This window comes from Punica granatum, chromosome 7 (assembly GCF_007655135.1).
Source record: "Punica granatum isolate Tunisia-2019 chromosome 7, ASM765513v2, whole genome shotgun sequence".
In the NCBI taxonomy this organism is placed as follows: Eukaryota; Viridiplantae; Streptophyta; class Magnoliopsida; order Myrtales; family Lythraceae; genus Punica; species Punica granatum.
Window position 1 is genome coordinate 12,373,506 of NC_045133.1, and position 25,663 is coordinate 12,399,168.

At 36.0% G+C, this 25,663-nt stretch overlaps 1 protein-coding gene across 1 annotated transcript; it reads right to left on the minus strand.

Annotated features, from left to right (window-relative positions):
- Positions 1 to 8,357: 8,357 nt before the first annotated feature.
- On the minus strand, positions 8,358 to 13,998 carry LOC116214655 (probable pectate lyase 1). The gene is made up of 7 exons (XM_031550061.1): positions 13,778 to 13,998; positions 13,266 to 13,325; positions 12,390 to 12,461; positions 10,241 to 10,883; positions 9,918 to 10,021; positions 9,470 to 9,608; positions 8,358 to 9,328 (listed from the first exon to the last, which is right to left on the minus strand). The coding sequence occupies exons 1-7, from the start codon at positions 13,879 to 13,881 to the stop codon at positions 9,107 to 9,109; spliced, it is 1,344 nt and encodes a 447-aa protein (XP_031405921.1). The 5' UTR covers positions 13,882 to 13,998; the 3' UTR covers positions 8,358 to 9,106.
- Between the last annotated feature and the right edge of the window lie 11,665 nt (positions 13,999 to 25,663).

Below are 25,663 nucleotides of genomic sequence, written 5' to 3' on the forward strand. Positions count from 1 at the left end.
GTGAGTGCCTCGAGCTGCTCGAGGTTGGGCTTGAGCCCGACCGACCGGAGGAGCAAGTCGAGAGCTGGTGAGGTTGTCGTCTCCGTTCTTATCGAAGGAGTAGAAGATCTCGCGGAGCTTCTCGATCTGGTCCTCAACCAGCTTCACCGATCCTCAATTGTTGGATCTGGTCCTCCGCGGCCAGAAAGTGAGATAGACAGAGAACATAAGAATACTACCCCAAATGATCAGCCTCGGGGCTCAACTGCTGGAATCTTGGAACAAGGCCGCCATGGGAGGTCTCTTCTCCTCCGTTCAGAGCGGAAGATCTAGAGGGGGGAAGGACATGGGAAGGGTAGGAGAGAGAGAGTTGAGTATGGAGAGAGAGAGAGAGCTTGGGGCATTTTCTAAAAAATCAAAAATTTATGGGTTATTTTTTAGTTTTTAAAAATTTAAAATCAAACGATATCATAATTTAACTCTGAAACCAAACGCACTGTAATAATTTACAGGTCTGTGTTGTGTTCACTCCAGCTTTTCGTAACAACTTCTTCAAGAAGAATCACATCCTATTATGATCAAATTGTTATTTTCCCAATACAAGATACTAATATTGAAAGAATATATATATAAAAACTAAAACAAATTTCTATGTATAACAATAAAGAGTAAAAAATCAACACACATATTATATCTATCACAATATTATTCAAATTTTAAATTAAAATTTGAAAATTGAACGTTAAAAGAATCTTTAAAATTTCATTTACAAAAAGTGTTATAAAATTATTGTGTACATAACCAAATTTTCTTGAGAAGTACTTATTCAAAAATAAAATTTTAAAAGTACACTATTAGTAATTAACACTATTAAGTTATATAAATTTATCGATGAAAAACTAAGAAGTTTGAAAAAATTATAGATAGAAAACTCGCGCATCTTATTAGATTATCGTTATTTGTTACAATTCAGAACATATTTTCTAGATTTTCACATCTTATCGATTATATTTATTTACAAAATGAAAAATTTTAGAATAAAATTTTAAAAATTCGAAAAATTTACATACTTTATAGATGATCGTAACCTACTGAATTATATTTTTTTGAAGAATTTTCATTTCAAACAATATTTAGAAGATTATCACATCTTATGAATTATATTTATCTATAACAGTTATAAAATTTTAAAATTTAAAAGAAAGGAGAAAACAAATAGTCATCCGGGCATTTTAAATTCATTAGGGCAGGCACATCATGTCTCCGCTTGCATATATACAAAATATATATATATATATATATATATATATGTACATATACTATACTAGTTGAAGATTTGTGCAATTCACAAGCAAAAAATTGAATAACTTTTAGTGGCAAGTAATCTTATCAAATCAATACACGTTATGATAAATATTCCTTATTTGAAATAGAATGAAATATGTTTTAGATATCAATATATTACAACAAATGATTCATATTAAATACAAATTGTTCAACCAAATTAACTACATCTAATGATATATAATATAAACATTCATGCAAGGCAATAACCGCAATTATATATTATACTATCATTATTTTTTATTATCAATATTCTATTCAGCTCAAATTTTTACAGTTTGCACAATCAAAATTGCCATTTTAACAATATATGTCGGATGAAAATTGCAACTCCTCAATCGAATAGAAAATCCTTCAAACCAACACATTGGAACAAGGCAATTATCTGAATGCTCAAAGTAGTGCTCATGACAATTGAAAAGATCGCAATAGTATAGGAAAACCACAAAATCCTAATGTGGTGGAATGACCCTATGAATAAACTTAATATAAACAAAGAAAAACATTACGAATAAAAAAAAAAGAAACGATCAACAAGTTATTTTAACTCCAATCAATGAAATTGCACATGAAGTAACAAATATGTTATGAGCCTCATAAAAAATAAATAAAAAAAGATTACCTTCAAGTCTGCATGAGAAAAAAAATCTACCTTCAGCTTTGATTTGAGAAATTAAATAAAATGAATAGAAAAATAGTTTAATGGGGGGGGGGACCGACGGATTGGAGAGGAGGAACTGGAGAAACGTAGTGAAAATGGCAAAAGAAAAAAAAAACGAGTAGAACAAAATGTTTTTTTTTTCTTTTTCTTAATAAATTTTGAACTGAGGGGGTGGGGGTGGGTGGTATGGCTGTGTAAAAATAACCAATAACCGAACCATTCCGATAACCGTTTTGTTCCGAACCAAAAAATAATTGCATTATTCAGTTTCCGAAAAAATTCGGTTCCTAGATTCTCATATCATTTAGTTTAGAGATGTTTAGGGTTTCTAATTTCAAAAACCGTGGTTAATCGTCCCGTACTGAATATATATATATATATATATTATTTTGTAATATTTATTTATATGTTTGAGTTTTAAATATTTTAACTTTTTTTCTGAAGAAAATATTTGGAAAAAAAATGATTGGCTCACGAACCAGAACGGGATAAGAAAGAAGGTTGGAGGGTAGAACCAACTACATTCACTCGATAAGATAACTGCCACGAGTAAGAAAAGTCGCTTTGATACCAAATGATGGGCTCATGAACCAAAACTGGGTAAGAAAGAAGGGTGGAGGGTAGAACCAATTAAACTCACTCGATAAGATAACTCGTCACGAGTAAAAAAAGTCGCTTTGATACCAAATGATGGGCTCACGAACTAGAACTGGGTAAGAAAGAAGGGTGGAGGGTAGAACCAATAAAATTCACTCGATAAGATGACTCGCCACGATTAAGAAAAGTCGAATTGATTCGTCAATAGTTAGTTCTTATTACATCTTGAACACGGCTTCAATTCAATATGTAATAAGAAGTCAATAGTTAGTGCTTTTTCCATACAATTTTGAAAAATCTGTGCTAAATTTGATAAAATGAGCGAAATAGGTCCTTTTAAAAAAAAATAATAATGAACCCTTTTCAATGTTCTATGTTATGCTGTCATAAAAAAAACTTATATAAAATGGGTTTATTTCATCAAATTTGTTCAATAAAATCAAGTTTCCAATAGTTAAAGCTACTTGAAAGCGTTCAACTCACTAGTCATATATATATATATATATATATATATGCACACATAGATGTTCAGTGATTAATAGAAATAATGCCACAAACATATAGATAATACACTATATAATAGGTATATACTTTTGACATATACTTAAATGAATGAGTATCACAATATTAAATAATTGTAGCGCATGCAAAATATCAGTATTATTTCAATTCTCCTAATCCGATGTAAAGTTGTTCTAGCCTAGAGGGGTAGCGAGGACGAAGCTCAATGCGTGGTGGTGAGATGAGATGTGGTGGTGGTTTGGGGTGGCAATGGTGGTAACGGCTGTGTTTTCCGTTGAACGAAAGGGTGATGATTGTCCATATCAATTATGAAGAAGTGACTATTTATAGTAATCTTCTCGGGCCTTGTCCCTAGTGTGGGGCTTTTGGGCTCATTTTCACTTGAGCAAGTCCCATGGGCTTATAACTAGTGGGCCTTGTGATCATTTTACCCTTATAAGGCTTCTGGTTAGCGGGATAGGAATTAAGGAAATTAGAGTTGAGAAGGAATTGGAATTAGTGGGAGATTATAATTCAAATTCTGACTCAGATAATTTGTTTGGTTGGACTTCGGAGTAAACGATGATTTGGAGTACACGGAACATCAATCACTTGTATCTTAGGGAGGATTATGGAGGACAATAGTACAAATTTTTATAATAACCTTTCATAACCCACCCCTCCATAGACTTTCCTAATCCGCAATCCAAATAAGCTATAAAAAAGATAGATGTCCCTCATAGGGACATGAACCATTAAATAATAGATGAAAACTTGTGCTTTGCAAGGGAATTGACAAATAAATCTCTATATTGGTGAATAAAAATGCTACAAATCCATGGATTTAGAGAATATGGCTCATTTAGATTTTTTTTTTTAACTTTGTGCACTTGATCTAGTCATTTAACTTCATCTTTGCCTCATATAATTTTGTATATGTTTTCATTGAAGAAAAAATTTTGTATATAGAGAATTCAATATCAATTAGGTAATTAAGTAGACTAATTTTCGTTTAAATTCGATTTTCTTACCCTGTGTATATGATACTTAAAATTAATTTTTTTTATTGATGCATATTAATTTTCCAACTGCTGATGCGGTTAAGTAGAAGATATATTCTCACATAAACATCTCTCGACTACATATATCATTAAAAAATCTTAAAAATTTATATAAAAAAAAATATAAGATGGTGATATGGTGGTATGAGAGGGCTTAAAATTATGATGACGTGGTAGTATAAGAGAAGGCGATTTTAATATTGATGAGGTGGCTGCGTAATATGCCGACTCGAGAATTTGTTATTATATATATATATATATATATATATATTGATTAAATTATTTTCAAACGAAAAAGAGATAGGGGAAACAAGGGTTCAAACTTATCAATTTTTTCTTTAAACCTTGCCTAGCAAAAAACCATTTTTTTCCCCAACTCTAACAATGGCAAGTGTTGAAGATAATTCCACATGGAAAAATTCAGAGGAAATCCATGAGTTTATAAGAGACAAGAGTCCAACAACCTATTGACTTAAACTTTTGGGTTGCCGATGTGCTCGAATCCGTAGTAGACTCGTGGATTTTTCCCAAAAAGTGGTATCAGAGTCTCTGGTTAGGGAAGTCTGGGGTTTTTCGGTGTTTTTGAGATGGAGTCTTCGGGATCTATATTCTAATTGAATGCAACCAACTACACTATATGGAATTCTCAAATGGAGGATCTTCTATTTTAAGAGGACTTGTACGATCCCATTGAAGGGGATTCGGCAAAACTGAAAGACAATGATGACAAGTAAGGGAATGCGCTAATTGGAAGGTTATCGGTTTGACGGCAATGGATATTGATTAAATTATTTTCAAACGAAAAAGAGATAGGGGAAACAAGGGCTCATTCAAACTTATCAAATTTTTCTATAAACCTTGCCTAGCAAAAACCATTTTTTTCCCCAACTCTAATAATAGCAGGTGTTGGAGATAATCCCACATAGAAAAATTAACAGGAAATACATGGGTTTATAAGAGACAAGAGTCCAGCGACCTATTGACTTAAACTTTTAGGTTGCCGATATGCTCGAATCTGTAGTAGACTCGTGGATTTTTCCCAAAAATTGGTATCAGAGTCTCGTGTTAGGGAAATTTGGGGTTTTTCGGTGTTTTCGAGATGGAGTAGTCTTCGGGATCTATGTTCAAATTGAATGCAACCAACTACACTATATGGAAGTCTCGGATGGAGGATCTTCTATTTTGCGAGGACTTGTACGATCCCATTGAAGGGGATTCAGCAAAACTGAAAGACAATGATGACAAGTATTGGGAATGCGCTAATTGGAAGACTATCGGTTTGATGGTAGTGGATATTGATTAAATTATTTTCAAACGAAAAAAGAGATAGGGGAAACAAGGGCTCATTCAATCTATGTTCAAATTGAATACAACCAACTACACTATATGGAAGTCTCGGATGGAGGATATTTTATTTTGCGAGGACTTGTACGATTCCATTGAAGGGGATTCGGCAAAACTGAAATACAATGATGACAAGTACTGGGAATGCGCTAATCAGAAGACTATCGGTTTGACAGCAGTGGATAGACAATATCATCATGTTGCTTAGGAGAGAAATGCGAAAGCTATAAGTTGGCAAATCTCTATGCGAGGAAGACACCGTAAAATAAGGCTTTTCTCGTGAAGAGGTTTGTTCATCTTCGTTACAACGATTGAGGTAATATAGCCGAGCACACGAGTGACTTCTGACTTCCAGGACATCGTTAATCAATTGACGAACTTGGAGATAATACTACCCGATGAGTTGCAGGCTTGTCTACATTTGGGAACTTTGCCAGATAATTGGGACATGATTGTGGTAACATTAAGTAATTTCGCACCTGATGGGAAGGTATCGATGGCAATGGTGAAAGATAACTTATTCAATGAAAAGACTAGGAGGAAAGGCTATGAGATTTCCACTCAGTCTGAAGCTCTAGTCACTGAACTACAGGGGAGAAGCCAAAGCAGAAAATCATCTTCTAAGCATAGTAACTCAATTGACAAATCGAGGGATAGATTGAAGTCGAAGATGAGAAAATGAGTCACTTTCTATCACTGTGGCAAAGCAGGACACTGTAAAAGGGAGTGTGGAATTCTGAAAAGGGATCAAAATGGGAACAGTGAAAGCAAAAAGGAAGCCCGACTCGAAGTTAGTTGTGTCTCGTCTCGCCCAAGCATGGAAGATGATGCAAAGCTTGTGGTGCAGGATGGAAGAGTGTTGCGTCCATCGTATCAAAGGGGTTACGGCGAAGTCCTCCACATAGTCGAAAAGGGGGGAATCATTGGGACAGTTTCTCTCCTACATGGAGAATAGTGAGGGCGGGTGTTAAAAGTAATTTCACATGAAAAAGTTGAAAGGAGATCCGTGGATATATAAGAGATAAGGGTCCAACAACTTATTCGCTTAAACTTTTGAGTTGCAAATAGACCTGAGTCCGAAGTAGGCATGTGAATTTTTCCTGACAAGTGGTGTCAAAACCCAAGGTAATGATCCTAGGGAAGCACACACGCATATGCGTGGAAACCCACACCACATTAGGCCTGTGTATGGAACTCGTGGCTAGTGAAGGGCCTAACATTTGGTATCTGAGTCCGAAAGTGGAAGCCCGGCTCAAAGTTAGTTGTGTCTAGTGTGTTATTTGCCGTTATATCATGGGGATTACGACGAAGTCCTCCACAGAGTTGAGAAAAGGGAGAATTGTTGGGACGGTTTCTCTCCTATATGGAAAATGGTGAGGACGGGTGTTAGAGGTAATTCCGTATGGAAAAGTTAAGAGGAAATCAATAGGTTTATAAAAGAAAGTGGTTTAGCGACCTATTGAGTTAAGTTTTTGGGTTGGGAATGGGCTCGAGTACAAAGTAGGTCAGTAGATTTTTCCTAACAAGTGGTATCAGAACCCAAGGTAACGAACCCACAGTCCTAACAAGTGATATCCGAGTCTATAAGTGAAAACCTGGCTCGAGATTAGTTGTATCCAGAGTGTTGCCGTCATATCACGGAGATTGTGAGGGGTCGGTATTGGAGATAATCCACATGGAAAAGTTGAGAGCAAATCTATAAGTTTATAAGAGATAAAAATCCAGCAACCTAACTTTAAGTTTTTGGGTTGCAAAAATGGCCTAGATTCAAAGTAGGTATGTCGATTTTTTCCAACATCTCTTTCCCTCCAACAGCTAATAACTAAGGTTGCATGGATACAACAATTCATCATTAAAAAATACAAATTTTCAAAACTTTAGTTATACCAATGATCTATTGAGTCAATAATACATTTGGTTATTTTAATCAAGGGTGTAGTGAGGACGGACAAAACCGAATTGGCCCTAGCTACAGGCTCAATGTCGTTATACAATAGAGTCATTAATGGTCTCTGCAAGCAAACAAGTACGAGTAAAAAAGGCTTGTGGCCTAATCAAAAGCATGAAATGCAAGAGTTCACGGGCAAAGAGAAGCTTATTGACGAATTTATTTCGAGAGTATAATATAGTGGCGCATGATCTCGCTTAATAAATTAAGAGGTTTCAGGTTTGATATTTAGAGAGACTACCCGTATGCCTTTATTAGCTATTGAAATTTATATTTTAATATACTAAACCCATGAACGTACTTTGTAGCTGAAAAAAAAATCACAATACTGGACCTATCCCTCAAGATAGGGACAAATTTTAATTATTATTAATAAATAAATAATGATAACTAGTTAACTAGTAAAAGTTAAAAAGCGAATGTGCCATCCAGTCTATCGTGAAAAAGAGATAGAGGATTAAATCTAAGGCAATTATTAAAGTTGTGCCAAGTTAATTGGGGGAATGATTACGGCCATGTGGGCATGCAGCGTGCGCACATGGAAGAATCGCAACTGCTGGCCCGACCCGAGGGGGGGGGTCTCCCCACTTTCTACATGAACCCAGGCGGAAATGGAGGGACAACATCATCCTAAATATAAAAAAAAATTCAAATAAATAAATCAACGACTCCCAGCAGACAGACAGACAAACCCCACTTTTCGACCCAAAAGAATCGGGATTTCCATTATGTAAAACTGACGGAAGAATTTAGAGACTATTGATTCGATTTTCAATCATTGAAATTTTTCTTTTTTTATTCAGTTTTTCATATTTTTTACTGGGTACGTAGACATCTTTTGTACAAAAAATAAAAATACAAAACCCGGCTCAATGATTAATTACTGGTAATCGCTGCTATGCAAGAACATATTTCATTTGGATTGAAAGCTTAACTTCGTTTATGTTAATTCATTTAACTTCGTTTCTTGTGAATGACGTCCATACCCATAGTAATTTGCTTGTATGTCTGGGCAAAAGCTAAAACTTAAAATAAAACTATAAAATAAAAAGATAATAATGATAATACTTTAGAAACAGAAAATCTTTCAAATCCTCCCTCCTCTTCCAGACAGGACCAAAAAGGCGAAAGGATATGCAGATCGCCCCCGATCAAGACTTACACTTGCGAATGGAGACACAAAAAAATGGACAGCCTGTGTTTAACTGATGATGTTCCGTAAGGGAGATGACAATCTTTAGGGCTGAAAATTTGGGGGAAAAAAGAAATGTGAAAAATTATAAAGGAAGAAATCAACAACGCTTCCGCACCTGCTCCGGATATGGCAACTGTTTTCTTCAATCGGAGAAGGCCGAGGTTGGAAAGACACAATGGCACGGACGAGGAATGGGTGACCGGGGCGATAACAATGACAATGTGTAGAATTTTTGTACACGTTGTCAAGATATATGTTGTGGGTGTGAAGTGGTCTGGGAATGTGGATATGAGAAATATGGTGGGTGTAGGATAGCCAGTAAAACATATATTAGTAAGAATCAAGAAAGGGGGAAAACGCAAGCAAGCAAAATGCAGAATGAAAGTTGGGGGGCTATGCTTTTTTAAAGGAGGTGCTATATCGAAAAAAAAGGGGGAAAAAGAAAGAAAAGGTTTTGGAGGGGATGAAGACGAGGACTAGCACTGATGGCCACGGCGGCACGGAAGAACACCAGCAGTAGAAGTGATGGCACCGACCATAGAGGATGACTTGGCCCCCAAGCTCGAAGCGCGGGCATAGTTTGCTGATGCCCCAGCCCCTGACGGAGTGAAGTATGCACCGTTTAGCAGCAGATCACCCTCTGACCTCCAGTTCCAGCCCTTCCACTCGTTGTCCGCTGTATCAACCCGCTTTGTCACCTGCGAGCCATTGGGGATACGGATTGAGTTATTGGAAGATTATGAATATATATATATATATAGATATATATACAGATCGATGCTACTCTTTGCTCTTTCTTTTTTCCCCCCCTTGATCTTTTCGTGCATTGGTGTATATACCTCCTTAGCAAAGGGGTTGGTCGGAGCAGCATATCGGTTGCCCTGGCTGTTGATGGTGGGATTCGCACTTCCACCGATGGCATACATTTCCCAGTGAGTGTAGTCGTTGTTCACCACATGGAAGTAACCATGCCTGCACCTGAAATTATGCATTTATTCGATTGTGAATAATATTGGGATTCGGTTATATATATCACAGACAGACTAATGACATCAGGGCCAGGGCAAGAGGGACAATCAGCTGCTAAAGCGAGGTCAAATAGGGTCGTTTCGTCACCCAATGCTATGTAGAACCCGTGTCATGTAGCTGGATAGAACGAGCTAGCTTTATTCTCTCTCGATGGCAGAATAACTCAGTGGCAGGCGATGTTAGCTCTTTTATTAACCGAACAGCATAGACAAAAACCAGAACAATAACAGGGGATATGCAATGCTAGTAGCTCTTTACCTCGGCATCCGCTGAATCAATCCTTCTCCGAAATGGTTGTAAGCAATGGTCACTTGCATTCCCTTGTCCCTTGTATAAGAATCGCTATGACCTAATAGCATCACCTGTTTTTCAATATATATATATATATATATATATATATTTATTTATTTTTTTCCAATTCAAGAAGTCACTGTCACAATCTGATAAGAGTAAGACAATTTCAAATAAAAAAAGGATAGTAAAAGAAAATATTCTTTTTATCTACCAAAAAAAAAAAGGAAAATATTCTTTCTGGCTCTGGGAGAAGGCAGGGCAAGGCAATAATAAATTTCGGGGATCACCTCATTATGGTGTGTGAAGTGGTTATTGGAGATGGTAATGGCAGTGGAGCCCATGACAGCATCGACCAGCCCATCAGCACAGTGGGACAGGGAGTTGTGGTCCACCCAGATGTGGCTCGACCCGAAGATAGATATGGCATCTCCATCAGCCATAGTCCTCCAACCGAAGTGGCTCGGGGAGCTCCTAACCATGGCATTGCCCGTGGGCTTGCAGTCATGGATATGAAGTCCGTGGATTATAACATTGGTAACGAACTGGATCGTGATGCATCCTCCATTGGCGATGTGGACGTTGACCCCCCGCCCATCGATGGTCTTGAAGCTGTTCATGATCAGCTCCTGCTTCAGTTGGATCACCATGTCGCGCTTGAACACGATCCACAGGGGCTGGTCCTGGATGACAGCATGGCGAAGAGTCCCAGGCTTCGGGTTTACGGGGTCATCATCCCTCGGGTCGGTCACTACATAGAACCGGCCATCCCTTCCACCAATGGCATTGCGCCCGAAGCCGATCCCACAGTCCGCAAGGCGCTTCCGGTTCTTGTGCCAGTTGGGGTCGCACCGCCAACAATCGTCGATGGGATTCCCCGTTGCACAGGAGAAAAATCCCAATTTCCTTCTCTCGGTGCTGTTGCGCGTGCTCCTGATAGATAAAAAAGCAAAACCGGAATTAAAAAAACTACTTCACCTGTCTTTACAATGTTGTGCATGCAAGCTATCTCCGCCATACTATACAGCTTTGAGATGTTCTACGATTGGGATGGCAGGGGAAATTGCATAAATAAATAGTGAAATAAATTAATTAAATTAGCTGTAGAAAGGCCATCCCCATCCTGTGTGTCGGTGGAGGGTAATTTCCCGTTTCCGTATAACATCCAAGTACCAGATCAGGACACAAGGAGAAAGTAGGCACTTTGTCACTATCTCGGAAACAAGTTGTTAGATCGATCGATCTACCCACCCCTGTGGGCATAGGACTAGCAGGAAAATGCATTGTTTTTTGACGATAAACTCTACCACAAAGATCATCAAACGAAACGGGATCAGAGCAAAAGTCAAATAAACCAACCAAGATCGGCCCGTGGCATCTTTCTTTCAACTCATTACAGTTAATTCCACCATTTTTGGTAATAAAACTCGATCTGCAGAGCAAAAAGAAGAGAGCTCCTTCGGCAAATCTTTTTCCTTTAACAAAAAAAAAACTATAATATATCAATATTGTTCAGTCACATGGTTACTTTTATGCTATTTTAACGGAACTGTAAAAGGTCACATGAAAGAGAGAAGAAGACGGTTGACTGAACAGTGGACTCTTTCTTTTGAGACAAAAGTCTCCATCTATCAATGCAAGCTGGGGGAAAGGAAATCCACCGGGAAATTATAAGGGTGATAGTAATTCTCAATAGACAAGGGACAAGAACTTTATAAGAAAATTTTCCGCCACGAACATAGCCATCAATTCAATTCCTTCATCCATTCTGTGAGTACCGGGCCCGTATTTTACGGGATAAATAAAAGGAGACTGATAATTTATGACCGAAAGATACGTGACAGTAGTGTTCATGAAATTCTTCATAGCAAGGGCAGGCGGCACAGGACAGGAGAATTAACTTATTAGCAAGGGACTACTTATAAAAAAAAAACTGAGCAAGGGAGAAGAGAGCATGCAATGTAATTGTTTTTGGGATGGGGAATGTGGCAGACTGAGTAACGTGGAGAGTTTGATAATGATGCCTCAGATGCCCATGTGATGTGCTCTAACAGAAACATGCAAAAGAAAGACACAGGCAATAATGGAAAGTGACAACCCGGAAAAGGAGAGACAGACGAAGCAGGTTATCATGGGGTTGCAAAAGGGACGTCAAGGAAGGAACCGAACAGTATATTTAGTAATTTGGAAAGGTTGGCTAGAGTTAGACTACTACTTCCACTTGGGGTGTGGAATGAATTGAATTAAGCGAGGTTAGGGTTAGTTATTAGACTCACCCACTTGTTGAAGCATCCTCCTTAATTGGACCAAGGAGCAAACCAACCATTAAATGTACACCGTCTAGAAATAATACAAAGAGAAAACCGCAATCGAACGATCTAATAAAGATAAAAATGAGCATATAAGCTAACTAATGAAAAGGTTGCGTTATAGACTCACATTTCAACCATGGAAGCCACCTCTTCCGGGTCATCCACCACATGCTCGTTCAAGTGACCAGCCCTTTCCCAGCTGCAATAACCATTTGAACACTCATTATGTTAGCTCAACCTTCTCGGATAAAATCGCTTGAGCAGAAACAACCAGTCAGTCAGTAGCCGAAAATCCTGTATCCAATGCTCATTTCCTCTTCCTTATATTTCAATTCTTTGTTGTGTGTTACATGGTAGCCACAAAATGCAATGTATTCTAGTGAATCAATAAATAGGATACTGTCCGCACATTAGTCCTATTCGAGCCAAGGATCACATCGACACCCGAAGGGAATTAGTCCCGCGACAAAATGACAAGATACCCATATCCACGATTAAAAGGAAAAAAAATAAAAAAATATATGAAATAATAAAAACAAAAAGGACAGTACACTGCTCGAGGAAGACCCTCCCCAACCCCAGCCCCTAACTAATTAACTATAGCCGCTGGAAACCGTTAAAGCGTTTCTTTCGAACGAGGGCGATGATGGAAATGAAAATTTGAAAAAAAAAAAATGCGTGGAGGAACCGCAGCGGCGACCAATGAGGGTCAGTTATTATCACTGACGGGAATCCAAAGAACCTAACAAAACGGTACAAACGGTCCAGATCTATAGAGATCCAGATCCGACGGTCGAGATCCACTCTAAATTGTTAATACTCTCATCTGACGGCCACGAGCTCCCTTTCGCATGAAGGGGGCTGAGATCAACGGTCTAGATTTGTTAGTTAAAAAGCGAATCGACTCTCCGCTTCGAGTCTTAAATAACCAACCGAAATGTCACAAAAAGAAAATAATAATAATAATAATAATGACTGAAGCGGTCCGAGTTGAGTGAGTTACCTCGCCGCCATTGTCGAGTAGCTCAAGCTCTGCATCTCCTCTTTCTCTTGTCCCGAGCTCCTGCATTTTGGAAATACGTTTAGAACGGCCGATCAATCACCTGAAATCCCTCAGACTATGACTAATCTCTCCCTCCCTCCTTCCCTCCCTCCCTCCCTCCCTTTCTCGTTGAATATACAGATTAAGAAAATGCAGAAGAAACGGAACAGAGCTTCATGTTCATGAGCCAACAGAGGCCGTCGCAGTTGTAACAATGCGATGGAATGACTAACGAGCAGAAACTCTGAAAATCAAATTTCATTGTTGAATTCCGGAAATTTCTCCCTACTGCAGCGAAGCTCAAGCTATTATTTTACTGGTCGGTGGTGTACGGAGAACGCGGTTTCTCCTGCGGGAGGGAGCCGGATCTGCCCCCGACTGCTTAATTACATAGCACAATGCTTTGCCGAGCCGTACGAATTCCGGCGTACAAGGAAAGCAGAAAGCAGAATGAGGCAGAGAGAGCCACGCACCTCTGCCGAGACGAGCTCAGAGCTCCGGCCACCGCCCCGATCACCACAAGAACCAGAACCGTCGCAGCAGCGGCCGCGCACGCCCGTCTCTTAAACACCGCCATTATGCCCTGCTCTCTCCCTTCTGCCGGTTGCCTTTGCGCTTGTGGGAGGAAGAGAAGGGGAAAAAGTACGGTGCGATGGGACTGACTAATGCAGCGTCGGAGCAGAGGACGTTTGCTCTAAATGGGCTCCTCTTATAGAAATGTCCGCTCTCGTTCGCTCACACGCGCTTAAACGGCGGGAGTTAACGGCGTTGGTGCACCGGTACCTTTTCCTTGTCTCCTAACGCAGTTTACCCGATATTGTCTTTGTAACTAATCCAAACGCCCCCTAACCCACTGTTAACTAATATTTGACCACATCGTTAACCCTTGTTTGGTTTGGTTCCGGACTACCCATAGTGGAGATGAGATCCTCCCATATTTTCTTTCTCCACATTAATTATGGCCATGATAACGGCACGGGATGATGGGATGAATTTGGGAATCTCTTAATTTCAGATCAAAAATTAGTGTCCGTCACGATGTTGCGACTCTTTCTTTAACTTTACAAATTACCATAATCTGATTTTAAATTAGCAAGAAAAAGACATTTTTAGGCCTTGGAATGGCGTTCCAAATGGGAAGGAAAAAGTAGTTGATAATTTCGACTTGCTAAAAATTGTTACCAGAAAGAAACATTGATAAAGTAGTGAATTAAGTCGTGGACTTAGATTGAATTATTAGGAAATAAATGTTTGCTACTATATTGTACAAAATAATATGCGAAAAAGGTCTTGGATTCGATTATCATCAGTAAAACTTTCGTATCCCTTTATTTAGATTTGTTATTTCTATTCTTGTATTAGGTCATAAGCCTCCTTTATAATCTAAAAAAAAAATATGCAAAGAGTGGTCTAATACATCGTAATTCGCTCTCGATGTGCAACAAAAAAGAAAATATTAAATTCATTTTTATCTATGAGATTTCTTATATATCTTCTTCTACTTACCCACTAAGCTCGTTGATCTTTATTTATTACAAAAGGAAAAAGTAAAGAAACCTAGATTATGATAACTCAATTTGGATGAATTAACAATAACTTTCGTCAGCATCAATCTCTTAATTATATTATTAATTCTCCCATCCTGCTCAAGATTGTGTTAGACACACACACACATGAATGGATGGTGAGAAGCAATTAGTCCTCTTAAAATTTTGAAAATTTTGATAAAAGTTCTTATTTTTGTACCCTCTCCTTCTTTAATTAAGGGAAAAGTTTTTTCTTATCCTTCTCGTTGAGAATGACGAGGAGGATTTTCAATCCGAATCTATATCAACAAGCCCCAAGCCCAAAGAAGCATATCTGCGACATATCAAGGAAATGTTCTCGTGATATAGAAAGAAAAGATGAGATGTTTAGTTTATAGATTTTAGGAATATTATAATCTTCATTAGATAGTATATTTTATTTAGACAAAAAGATATTTATAATTAGATATTATTTCTTATTTTAATTTGAGTCAAGAGTCTTAAGTTTCATATTTTGAAACAATTACTTTTTATTTTAGGAAGTTATATAGTAAGAGTCTAGTTGTTAATTTCCTATTTTAGAGTCTTCTTAGTTGTTTGAGGCCTATATATGTGTTTGGCCATATCATTGGAAGATAGAACTTTATATCTCAGTATCAATAGTATTTCTTGGAGAGGCTTTCTATTCTATTATGACCCTTATGGGTGTTCTATTGTCGGTTTTAAACGTGTTATATTCCCTAGAGTCTAAATTCAAGTTTAGAAACGAGAAATCGTGATCCAAGCTGCGTTAAAAGATCCCCTGAATCCAAATCTTGAATCCGTCTATATAGTAGGCAACATGTTAATAATGTATAAAATGACGCATTTGGCATCAATAATTATACTCAATTATGATTTCATATTAAAATTTTCTTTTCACACGATAGTTTTCTTCTGATGCATCTTTTTTTTGGATATTTTGTACAAATATGATGAGAATTTGGAACTTTGGATAAAATGTTATGTACGCAGTATAATTGAAATAACATATCCAACACTCAAAAAAAAATGAGTAGAGTATCGCTATCACCCTCCACTTTTTCAATTGCCACCATTTTTGCCACCGAAATATTTTTGCCACCGAAAAGCCCTAAAGGTTTCCATTCTGTCAATCAATTTCGCCCCTCCATCGACTCTCTTGATGAAAATCCGATGTGGCCAAATATGTGTAGTAAATGGAGTTAAAAATAATATATTTTAATCAGATAAATTCGAAATGACGTCGTATCATTGTTTTCAAAATTATTATTATTTCCTTTTTTTCCAATATCTCTTTCAGGAGATTAGCTCGAGGGAAAGGTAAGGAGGGACTCCCCCGCCAGCCATGCCCGCCTTCGATCTCCCTCCTCTTCCGATGACTGGCAATCGCTTCCAGCACCACAACGACCTTGGCCCGCCCGATTTCCATCTCCTTCCTATCCAACTGGATCAAGTTTGAGCTTGTCCACAGTGGTCACCCGCCTTTTCACTACGAGTTAGCTGACGGGTCCCTTCCTCCCGGTCATCTCCCCGTCGAGCTCAGCACCTAACTGCGTCTCTGGTTCGACGAACTCCTCGCCCTAGTGGCCTATCACCACCGTCGCCTTACTTGTCCCCTCTATTGCTGCAAACCCATGCTTCTACTTAGTAGTCTGTCCAGTAAAACCAAAGACATTCCATGCGAGGAAAATTAGTAGGTATTTCAAACCCGAACTTGAAAAGTTCGTGGCGCTTTAGGCTGGTTCGGTTGGACATAGGATGGGCAACTGAAAGCAAGCTCTGATAGACGGGTTCATAGGACAATCATGGGGGAAATTGGTAAACATAATGGAAATGTTTGGGGCTTTTATATGGCAAAAATGGTGGCAATTAGAAAAGTAGAGGGTGACAGTGGTACTCTATTCAAATAAATAAATAAATAACACATCAACTTGAAAAGTGGGTTAAGCTCTTGTGGCACTTATCTCGATCCAAAATAAAGAAAAAAGTCATATGAATAACATTGCTCATATTATACCACCAGCACGGTGGTCTAGTGGTTAAGCATCAAGCGCTCCACTTGAACATCACGAGTTCGAACCTCACTTAGAACGTAAAGCTCGCCACTATGTGAGTGTATTATGGGATGGCGGTGTCCGACCCATAATGTTTGATCCAGTGGGCCTTGACTTAATTCACTAGTGTGTTGGTGGGGCTGCGGTGACCAAGTTGGGCTAAAGTCTCAGCGAGCTATGGCGAAAGGAACATTCCTTAGCGGTTAGGTTCCCTTAATTGGAGCAGCCACAGCGGGCTAATAACCCAACCTAGCCTTTAGTTCAGCGAAAAAAAACATTGCTCATATTATCTTGCTTACACAAAGAAAATGTCTCTTCTATTGGTTTCATGTTGAATGACTTTTTTCTAAGTTCAACGAGCTTTAGAGTTTAAAAAAGATCTTGCAAAAAATAAAAAATGAAAGTGTTATATTCACATTTACATATTATTTATTTTTATGATAAAAAATAAATAAGTGCAATTATAACACTTCCAACTAGATCACAAGTATACTCAACCTAATCGCTAAGACAAATCCTATAATTTCTCCCACAATTATCCCTGTTTTCCCTCTCTTTCCTGGCCGTGGATTTGAATAAAATAAATAATATTGTCTTTAATTTTTTTCCTATTTATTATTACTATTATCTAAAATTTAATTACTCTTAGTTCAAAACTTTTTTAATCGTTATAAAGAAAATAACAAATTTCATGTATAAGACATAGAGTGAGCACATGACAATAATTCAAACATAAAATGAAATTACGTTTGATACCGTGCGTAGCATAGGTCATTCTCTCATATTAATTAAAAGTATTGCTTAATTGTCAATCTATTAATTGTTGTCAATCAACCTTGGGAAGTTGCTCTGAACATTGCCTTAACTACGTCTATAACCTCTCTAACTGCCATTAACAACTTTGCCACCCTCTTTCTATGTACTAGACATCGTTCTTCAACAGAAAAGGGGGGAAAAGAAGACATCGCCAATATAATTTATTATATGTTATATTTTTACTATTAATTCTTAATAGCTTTTTAATGATTTTCTTTAAAACTGTCTCTGGCAAGTATAACCACCATTCTAAAGGATGATAACAGATTAAGAAGGAAGCAAACCTTTTTTTTTTCAATATCGATTTAACAACATAATGTTACAAAATCCATGCATAATTACAAGAGTGTCACGCTATCTAGTACATATAATCATTGAAAAGGAAATAAAAAACAAATAGAAAAATAACCAGAAAATAATCTTCCTTTTTTATTTCTAGAGAAAACTAAGAATCTTCCTTTTTTTTTTTGGGAAAATCTTCTTTGTCTAATGATCTTCCTTATTGCGCCACACCCACCCCCCAAAGGGGAAAAAATAAAATAAAATAAGGAGTCCTCCAGCCTCAGTTTTGTTCTTTTTTGATAAGGAACCGGGTAGCTTATTTATTTATATAATACTTATAGCAAAACAGAAAATTGGACCACGCACGTGCGAAAGCGTCGGCTACTCACGTGCCATTCATTTTTATCCCTTCCGGGTAACAGAATAGTTTACCGTTATACATCCCCCTAGACGTTACCGTTATTTTAACCTTATCTAAATCCGCTGGCTTTAATGCTGGGGCCCGGATGAGTTGGAGGGGGGGGGGGGGGGGGGGGGGGGGGGGGGGGGGGGGGGGGGGGGGGGGGGGGGTGGGCGGGCATGTTAGACACGCCGTTAACTCCCGGACCGGGGGATTCCTTCGTCCGTACGGAGAATTCACGGAGACTGACATCACGATTTCCTGCTGATTTTGCGCCATGAGTCCATGACTATTATCAATTTCATTAATTTTTTTGGATAAGTATTATATTTGCCATGTATTATATTACAATAATAGGGAACATAGCCACACTTCGTGTGTATCCAAAAATTCTCTCAAATGATTTGTTAGATAAATGTAATATGAAGAACTTATTATTTCTTATATCCGTTTATTTTTAAATAATTATAGTATCAAATTTGGAGTGTCATGGGTCTTTTCGCAAGGATAAATGAAAAAAAGATATTACCTTAATTCAGAAAAAGTTGAGTATAATTAGTATATTTCACGCAATATAGAGGCATAAAGTACGTGTTTGTAAATGAAAATTTGTAAAAAGAAAAAATGTTATAGGATATACATATGACTCTTTAGAAAATGGTAAAATAAATAGAGAAAATATAATAAACCGTATGGTCTCAAATCTTATAATTATCGTGGAAAAAATGGGAAAAGCTTGCATAACATATGGCAAAAATGTGATGTCATATTTACTTGTGAATGTAAGATGTTTGCTTCCAATATGACATTATTTGTACTTATAGTACATGTAAAAAAGGAAGGGGGTAGAACTTACATATAATAGGGATAAATCTAGCTAAAAAGAAAAAAAATCTTTTAGAAATAATATAGTCCAATCATAATGATTAGGTCAATTGAATTGACATGTCAATCGAGTTACAATGCTACGTTGTCAAATCGAGTTTAAAAACAATGGATGGAAAAAAAAAGATTAAAGCAAAAAAACACATTTGGGAGAGGGAAAAGGTTCCCCATTTACAACCTAAAATTTTTAAAAAGAGTATATTGCATATATTCTAATTTTTATATCTATTAATTATGATATGATTTTTTTTTTGAATTTTCTAAATAAAATTTGTGGAAAAATATTTTTTAGAAATAAGTTGTCCGACTATAACAATTGGATTATTCGACCTAATGGATTGACAAGATTATCTAATGTCTTATTTGTGTCGAATTCGAAAACACTGAAAAATGGAGAAATTGCAAAAAATGTAAAATTAAAAAAAGTTTGAGAAAATAAAATAAAACAAATGATGTCAAATCCTATAGTGATCAAGAAAAAAATGAGAAATGCTCATACACCATATATATAGGAGAAAGACGTGATGTTATACTTACTTGTGAGCGCTAGAGATTTGCTTCCAAAATTGACATTATTTCTATATATAATAATTGTTGAAAAAGGAAAAAAGCTAAATCTAGATAAAAAAGAAAATATATATTTTTTAGAAATAACTGGTCTAATCATAATAATCGGATCATTTGACCTAATGGGTCAATCGGGTTATGTCGTTACCTTGCCCAATTGAATTTGAAAACACAAAACAAAAGAAAGAAATTAAAACCAAAAGGGACACCTTAAAATGTTCCCCCTCATTTTTATTTTAGTTTTACAGATTGACAATGTTTAAAGATAGATATTACCAAATTCACTTCCGAATTTTTATTTCGGTGTTTATCTATTGTTACCCAACCATGTAAATTTGAGCTCATTAAAAAATGAAAAAAAATTTGTGTCATAATTCATAAATAATAAAAAGAAAAATAAATGAGCTAGTGGAAGTGATGGAGAGAGAGGGAGTGGAAGGTCGTGCCACGTGTAAATCAATATAAGGGAGAGAAGAGAAGTTTGTGTTGATATTTTAAGCAATTTTACACCTCATTCAGTCTTGTATTTTTACCTTCATCCGATAAAAGAAAGAAATCGAGGACGGTTCGGTAAAATCTAAGAAAATAATTATACTTTTGCAACAACTTTAAACAAACAAACTATTAATAATGATAATAATAAATAATAATAGTAATAGTAATAAATAATAATAATAATTATTATTATTATTATTATATCAATCCTTATATTTAGTAAAGAAAGTAAAATTTGAATTTGAATTTAACCCAAAATAAAATTAAAAAATTAACAACCTGGAAAGGTTCATGAACTAATTTATACATAATGTCAACCCCATAATAAGAGAAAAACTTAAATGCTCCTATCTCACTATGACATGATGAGAAAAAACTAATAAGATTATAAAAATTAAAAATAATTATGACAATTACTCGAGTTACTAATATTAAAGTAAATCTAATGGACCAACAAGAGTTAGGCCTGGATACATCTCTAAAAGCTCAATTTGATTGTATAAGAAACCAAACCTTCTTATAAATTCATTGGATTTATTTTATTGCTCCGATGAAGGATATAGGATCCTTAACAATTAACACTCATTCCTCTATTTTCTACAATTTGATGGTGCTTTCTCCAATTGTGTTGCAAGATAACATCACCAAAGATTTTATCAATTAATACTATGAGCAACAAAATGTAGCACTTCCCAAAAATAACAAATTGAAATTTAAAGTTATTATGACTCTTAACAAGAAGAACACTAATCCTTCTCACTTGCTCATATCTTATTCAAAGTAATTTCTAGAAACCAATTCCATCGTACTCTGCACGTGATAGTTATGTGGTGATTGAGGCAAAACTACTAAGCTTTCACAGTTATATAATATTAAGGTTTACAATCCCTGTGATTGAAGAGTCACGTCCTCGTTGGTTGTAATTTTACTGGCCGCATATCGATGCGGTCGAGTACATTTAATAATTCATTCGCATCTAGTATATGGAGAAATTGAAGTGAGAATAAGATTAAGGCAATTTATACGGGAGTTAGCAAATATAACTTCCGATTATGTGGTTGAACTGAAAAGTGATTTGAAGAACTCAGGTACAATAAACAATTTTGGGGGGTGGGCCCGTGGGGCCCCCGGCTGTTAGTGTAGACATTGTTCGATGGGGGCGCCAATCACGCCCCCTTTACTCCCAACCTCTTTTAACTACTTTCAGTATTATTATTACACACACACCCACGCTACTACGTCTTTTCTTTTCTCCTCACTTTTTTACTGACACTAAACAGTGATCTGTTCAATATACTAGATTAGACGCGTAATCTTAGTTAGCAAAATTATATACAAGCTAAGTCCGGTACTATGTAAATTCTTTTAAGTTACATTTTATAAATGTTAATCTAGTATTTAGTATGATCATTTTTTAAAAGAAAGATACGTAATTTCAATTTTTTTTCCTAATCTATCACATACTTAAAAATGCTTTATGGTTTCATTTTTTTCTTAATCTATTCGTTAAAATTTGCCCTTAAGTTTCTACCCAGAAAAATTGCTTTAATTGCCCACAAACTGCCACATGAGTTGCCCAATCATGCTCATGATAAATCGAGGGAAAATATGAAAGTATATGCTTTTTTGAAACTAATAGTTTAAAAAAATTAAAGCAAAATTAACATTAATCGTGAATTAATATTAACTAATAGGCTAAGGACACAACATATTTTCACCAAAAGACAGAAGAAATCCAAGGCCCCTCGGCGGGTGATTATGGTGGTTGACAAGCTACTATACATTCACACTTTACTTTCAGTTGGCAAATACTCCTAGTTTTCCAATGACAACTCCGATTTCAGCTAGGATCCTTCTTGAAATTAATGATTTTCATACTTAATTTAGAAATTATTTTTCAAAACTGTCTCATTGTTTCCCAAAATCAATTTTCAAACCACAATCGAGTTGAATCAAATATGAAAGATCCAGATCAACTTGCAATTTTTATAAATTAGTTTTAAACTGGGTCTGAAATTTTACCTAAGAATCAACAGTAGATACTAGGCCTAAGATTTTTCTTTTAAATTTTTATTTTTGTTAGTATTAACGGCTGAATAAAATACAAGGCTTCATATTTTTTTCCCAATTTGTCACGTTGATAACATGGCGGCATTGTCCTGACAGGAAGTATTTAACGGTGAAAAGTAATAGTCGTGAATTGCGTGATAGATCATGGTCAAAATTGAACCTATGTATTTTTATAGCAAATTTTCAAAGTATAATTAGGGAAACACGTGAGACCACACAGTCTTTTTGGCAATTTTCCTTATCTAATATAGTCAATATTATTTTAGCGTAAATTATAGATATTATTATTGCTAGACTAGTTATAAATAGGGGAAAAAAACCGTTGTTAGTCTTCAATCCTTTTACCATTTTCCTTTTTTTATCTTTGTCCTGAAGTTCTTTTCAAAATACATCTAGTCCTCAACTTTTCTTGAAAGTGCCGATTTTCCTCCTACTGTTAGTTTTCAATCAAAATCAATAGATTTTCTTTTGAAAAATGGTTTTTAATTATTTTTATAAAAAATATATAATATATAATAGTGAAACTAAAAGCATGTTCAACGAAGTCTTGCCATGTGTCAACTTTAGAATTAATAAGATAGTGCTATGTGTTAATATATAGTAAAAAAAAGAAGCTTTAGAACAACGATGAGAAAAAAAGAAGAAAAGATTGAGGGATAAAAGTGACTTTTCGCCTAAAATATAATATTTATACATTGAACTAACAAAATACTTTAGATTTTAGAAGTATATATTTTATTTTATATCAATTAGGCATTTTATGTTCCCACTATCAATCTTATAAATATATAATTTCTTGAATCATTCAACCTAGTGAATATCTTTTATTCTCTTTACCTACAGGTCACAACGTGTAATTGTATATCTCTTTTTTCTTTCATAATATATGAATTTGTCACCAATTGTCTCATGCTAACCCTTAAAATACATAATTCCATCAATCTCAATGAACCTTTTTCTTATGTTATTGGTTAAATTTTGTCGCCACGATCAAAGTCTTTCTTCGACCCGCTAAGATTATCTGATGTGCATTAAGGCAAATTTGTTCATCTTTTAGGGTGAAAAGAAAAGGCAAAAAAAGAAGAGGGCGAAACTACAACCAAATTGCCATTTACTGAGTAAAAAACCCAAAGACCTTGTTTGGATTTCGGATTAAAAACTTTTAACTTTAATTTTAACTTTAACTCAACACACTACACAATAAAAATACACATTTTTTAAGTAAAAAATTCTAACTTTATTTTTAACTCAACACATTACACGACAAAAATACACGTTTCCCAAGTCAAATTTATAATTTCATCTCATCTGTCCTTTTCCACAATCAAAATCAAAATCAAAATCAAAGTTATTTTCGATGCCTTTGGTTTCAGAATTAAAGTAACTTTGATTTTGATTTTGATTGTGGAAAATGACAGATGAAATGTGATTATAAATTTGACTTGGGAATGTGTGTTTTTATTGTGTAATGTGTTAAATTAAAGTTAAAATTTTTGACTTGGAAAATGTGTATTTTTGTTGTGTAGTGTGTTGAGTTAAAGTTAAAGTTAAAATTTTTTAACCCGGAATCCAAAAAATGCATTTAATTCTGAAACTAAACGCACCGAAAAATCCACCAATAAAACACGTTTGGGCCTATACTGATGAAAAAATGAATTTTACCTACAGTTTAGATAACTGTCAGTATAGGTCTCATAGCTATGGATCTATCCTGACGTCATTACCATCAGTATATCCAGGTTCTTTATCGACGGAAGTATCTGTCACTGGAAACTGTAATAAGTGAGTACATTACAGTTATGCTGACGGTTTTTCCATCAGTATAAGCCATTTTTCAAGCCAAATCCACTTGTTTCTGGAACTTACACTAACAGTTCCTCATCATTTTAACTCCAGGTATACTAATGATGGATTCATTAGTGAACATTGGACGGATCAATAATGTTCAACAATATAATTCAACCAAAACTGTACAAGTAATGTATTTTTTCTAAACCTAAAGATATTAATTTCTATATAACATCCAAAATAATTACAAACAACCCATATAAAGCATAATCAGTCATAATACAAAAGGGATCTGACATCAAAACTACCACCACTAATAAAAAGAAAGAAAGAGCTTCACTAGTACTTCAAGTTCGAGTAATATGTATGATGTGCAAGATATCAAGCCTAAACTATATACATACATGAAAGTCGCATAATTCAAAAACGACCTCTTCCATGCCAATTGAAGCTCCCAGAGGGTTCAGAAAGCAAATGAAAATGACAGCATTCATTTGTTCACGTGGCCACCACATTGGGCCTTCGCCGATAAAACTCGAGATAATAAATCCATACATAAATAAAAAGTTAAGTCAAAAGCTTGTTTCGTGCTTCTCAAGCTTCTAGCTGCCACACTTTACACAAGGACAGAATATCTCTCCATCTTAGGACAATCTCCCAAATGCAAATCTCAACAAATAAATTACGCCATCTGTGCATTTTTCATTTCACCTTGATGTAAGATATATCCATGATTTATCATGAAAATGAGACTGATTGGAGCTGAAAAATAATATAGAAAGCACATTTGTACTTACATCCCAACATTTTCAGTGGTATTAAGTCCAGAAGGTGCGACTTCAAATAAAAGAATATCATGTGGGTTAATTGGACAACCTTGTATATCTGAAATTTAAAAAAAAAACAAAAAAACAAAATGATAAATAAGAGAGGACAAATCCTGCCTTGTTCTTTTTCTCTGTAGTAGCCAAGCAGATTGGTAACCCATACTGCATGTTAAGCCCATCTTATGCTTATATAGCTTTAGTTGATTCATTAGCCAATTAGTTGTTCCTTATAAACCTAAACGGGACTTTATTTATTCTCATGTATGTATGATTAGTGTGAGCCTCGTTAACAAGCTATGGAACTACTTAATGTCCCGATTTATTCATCCATTTCGGCGTGAATCTAATACAACCAGCTGACAACCTCAGTAAAGCAAGGAAAAATCAAGGTTTGCCCAAGTATCAAATGTTGCGCAGGAACAGAACCATATGCTATCATAAGGAGGGACATATAAATTGAAGCTTTACAAGTGTAGTGCTTGAGGGAAAGTATCGATTGAGCAAGAGTGTCCATATCGAAGATGACATGAATGATGGATCCTTTGGGGGCCATCTCGAACTCCAGCGGGCTCTGCGTAGATCTGGGGGAAAGGGGAATTGGGAGAGACCGAAGGTGAGCTCTTGAAGT

Bases quoted from the DNA above. Each gene is read 5' to 3' on its own strand.
- LOC116214655 (XM_031550061.1), bottom strand. From the start codon at position 13,881: ATGGCGGTGTTTAAGAGACGGGCGTGCGCGGCCGCTGCTGCGACGGTT. The intron at 12,462-13,265 runs GTAACTCACTCA...TGGTTATTGCAG, and splicing joins TACTCGACAATGGCGGCGAG to CTGGGAAAGGGCTGGTCACT. The intron at 10,022-10,240 runs GTGATCCCCGAA...ATTGAAAAACAG, and splicing joins ACTTCACACACCATAATGAG to GTGATGCTATTAGGTCATAG.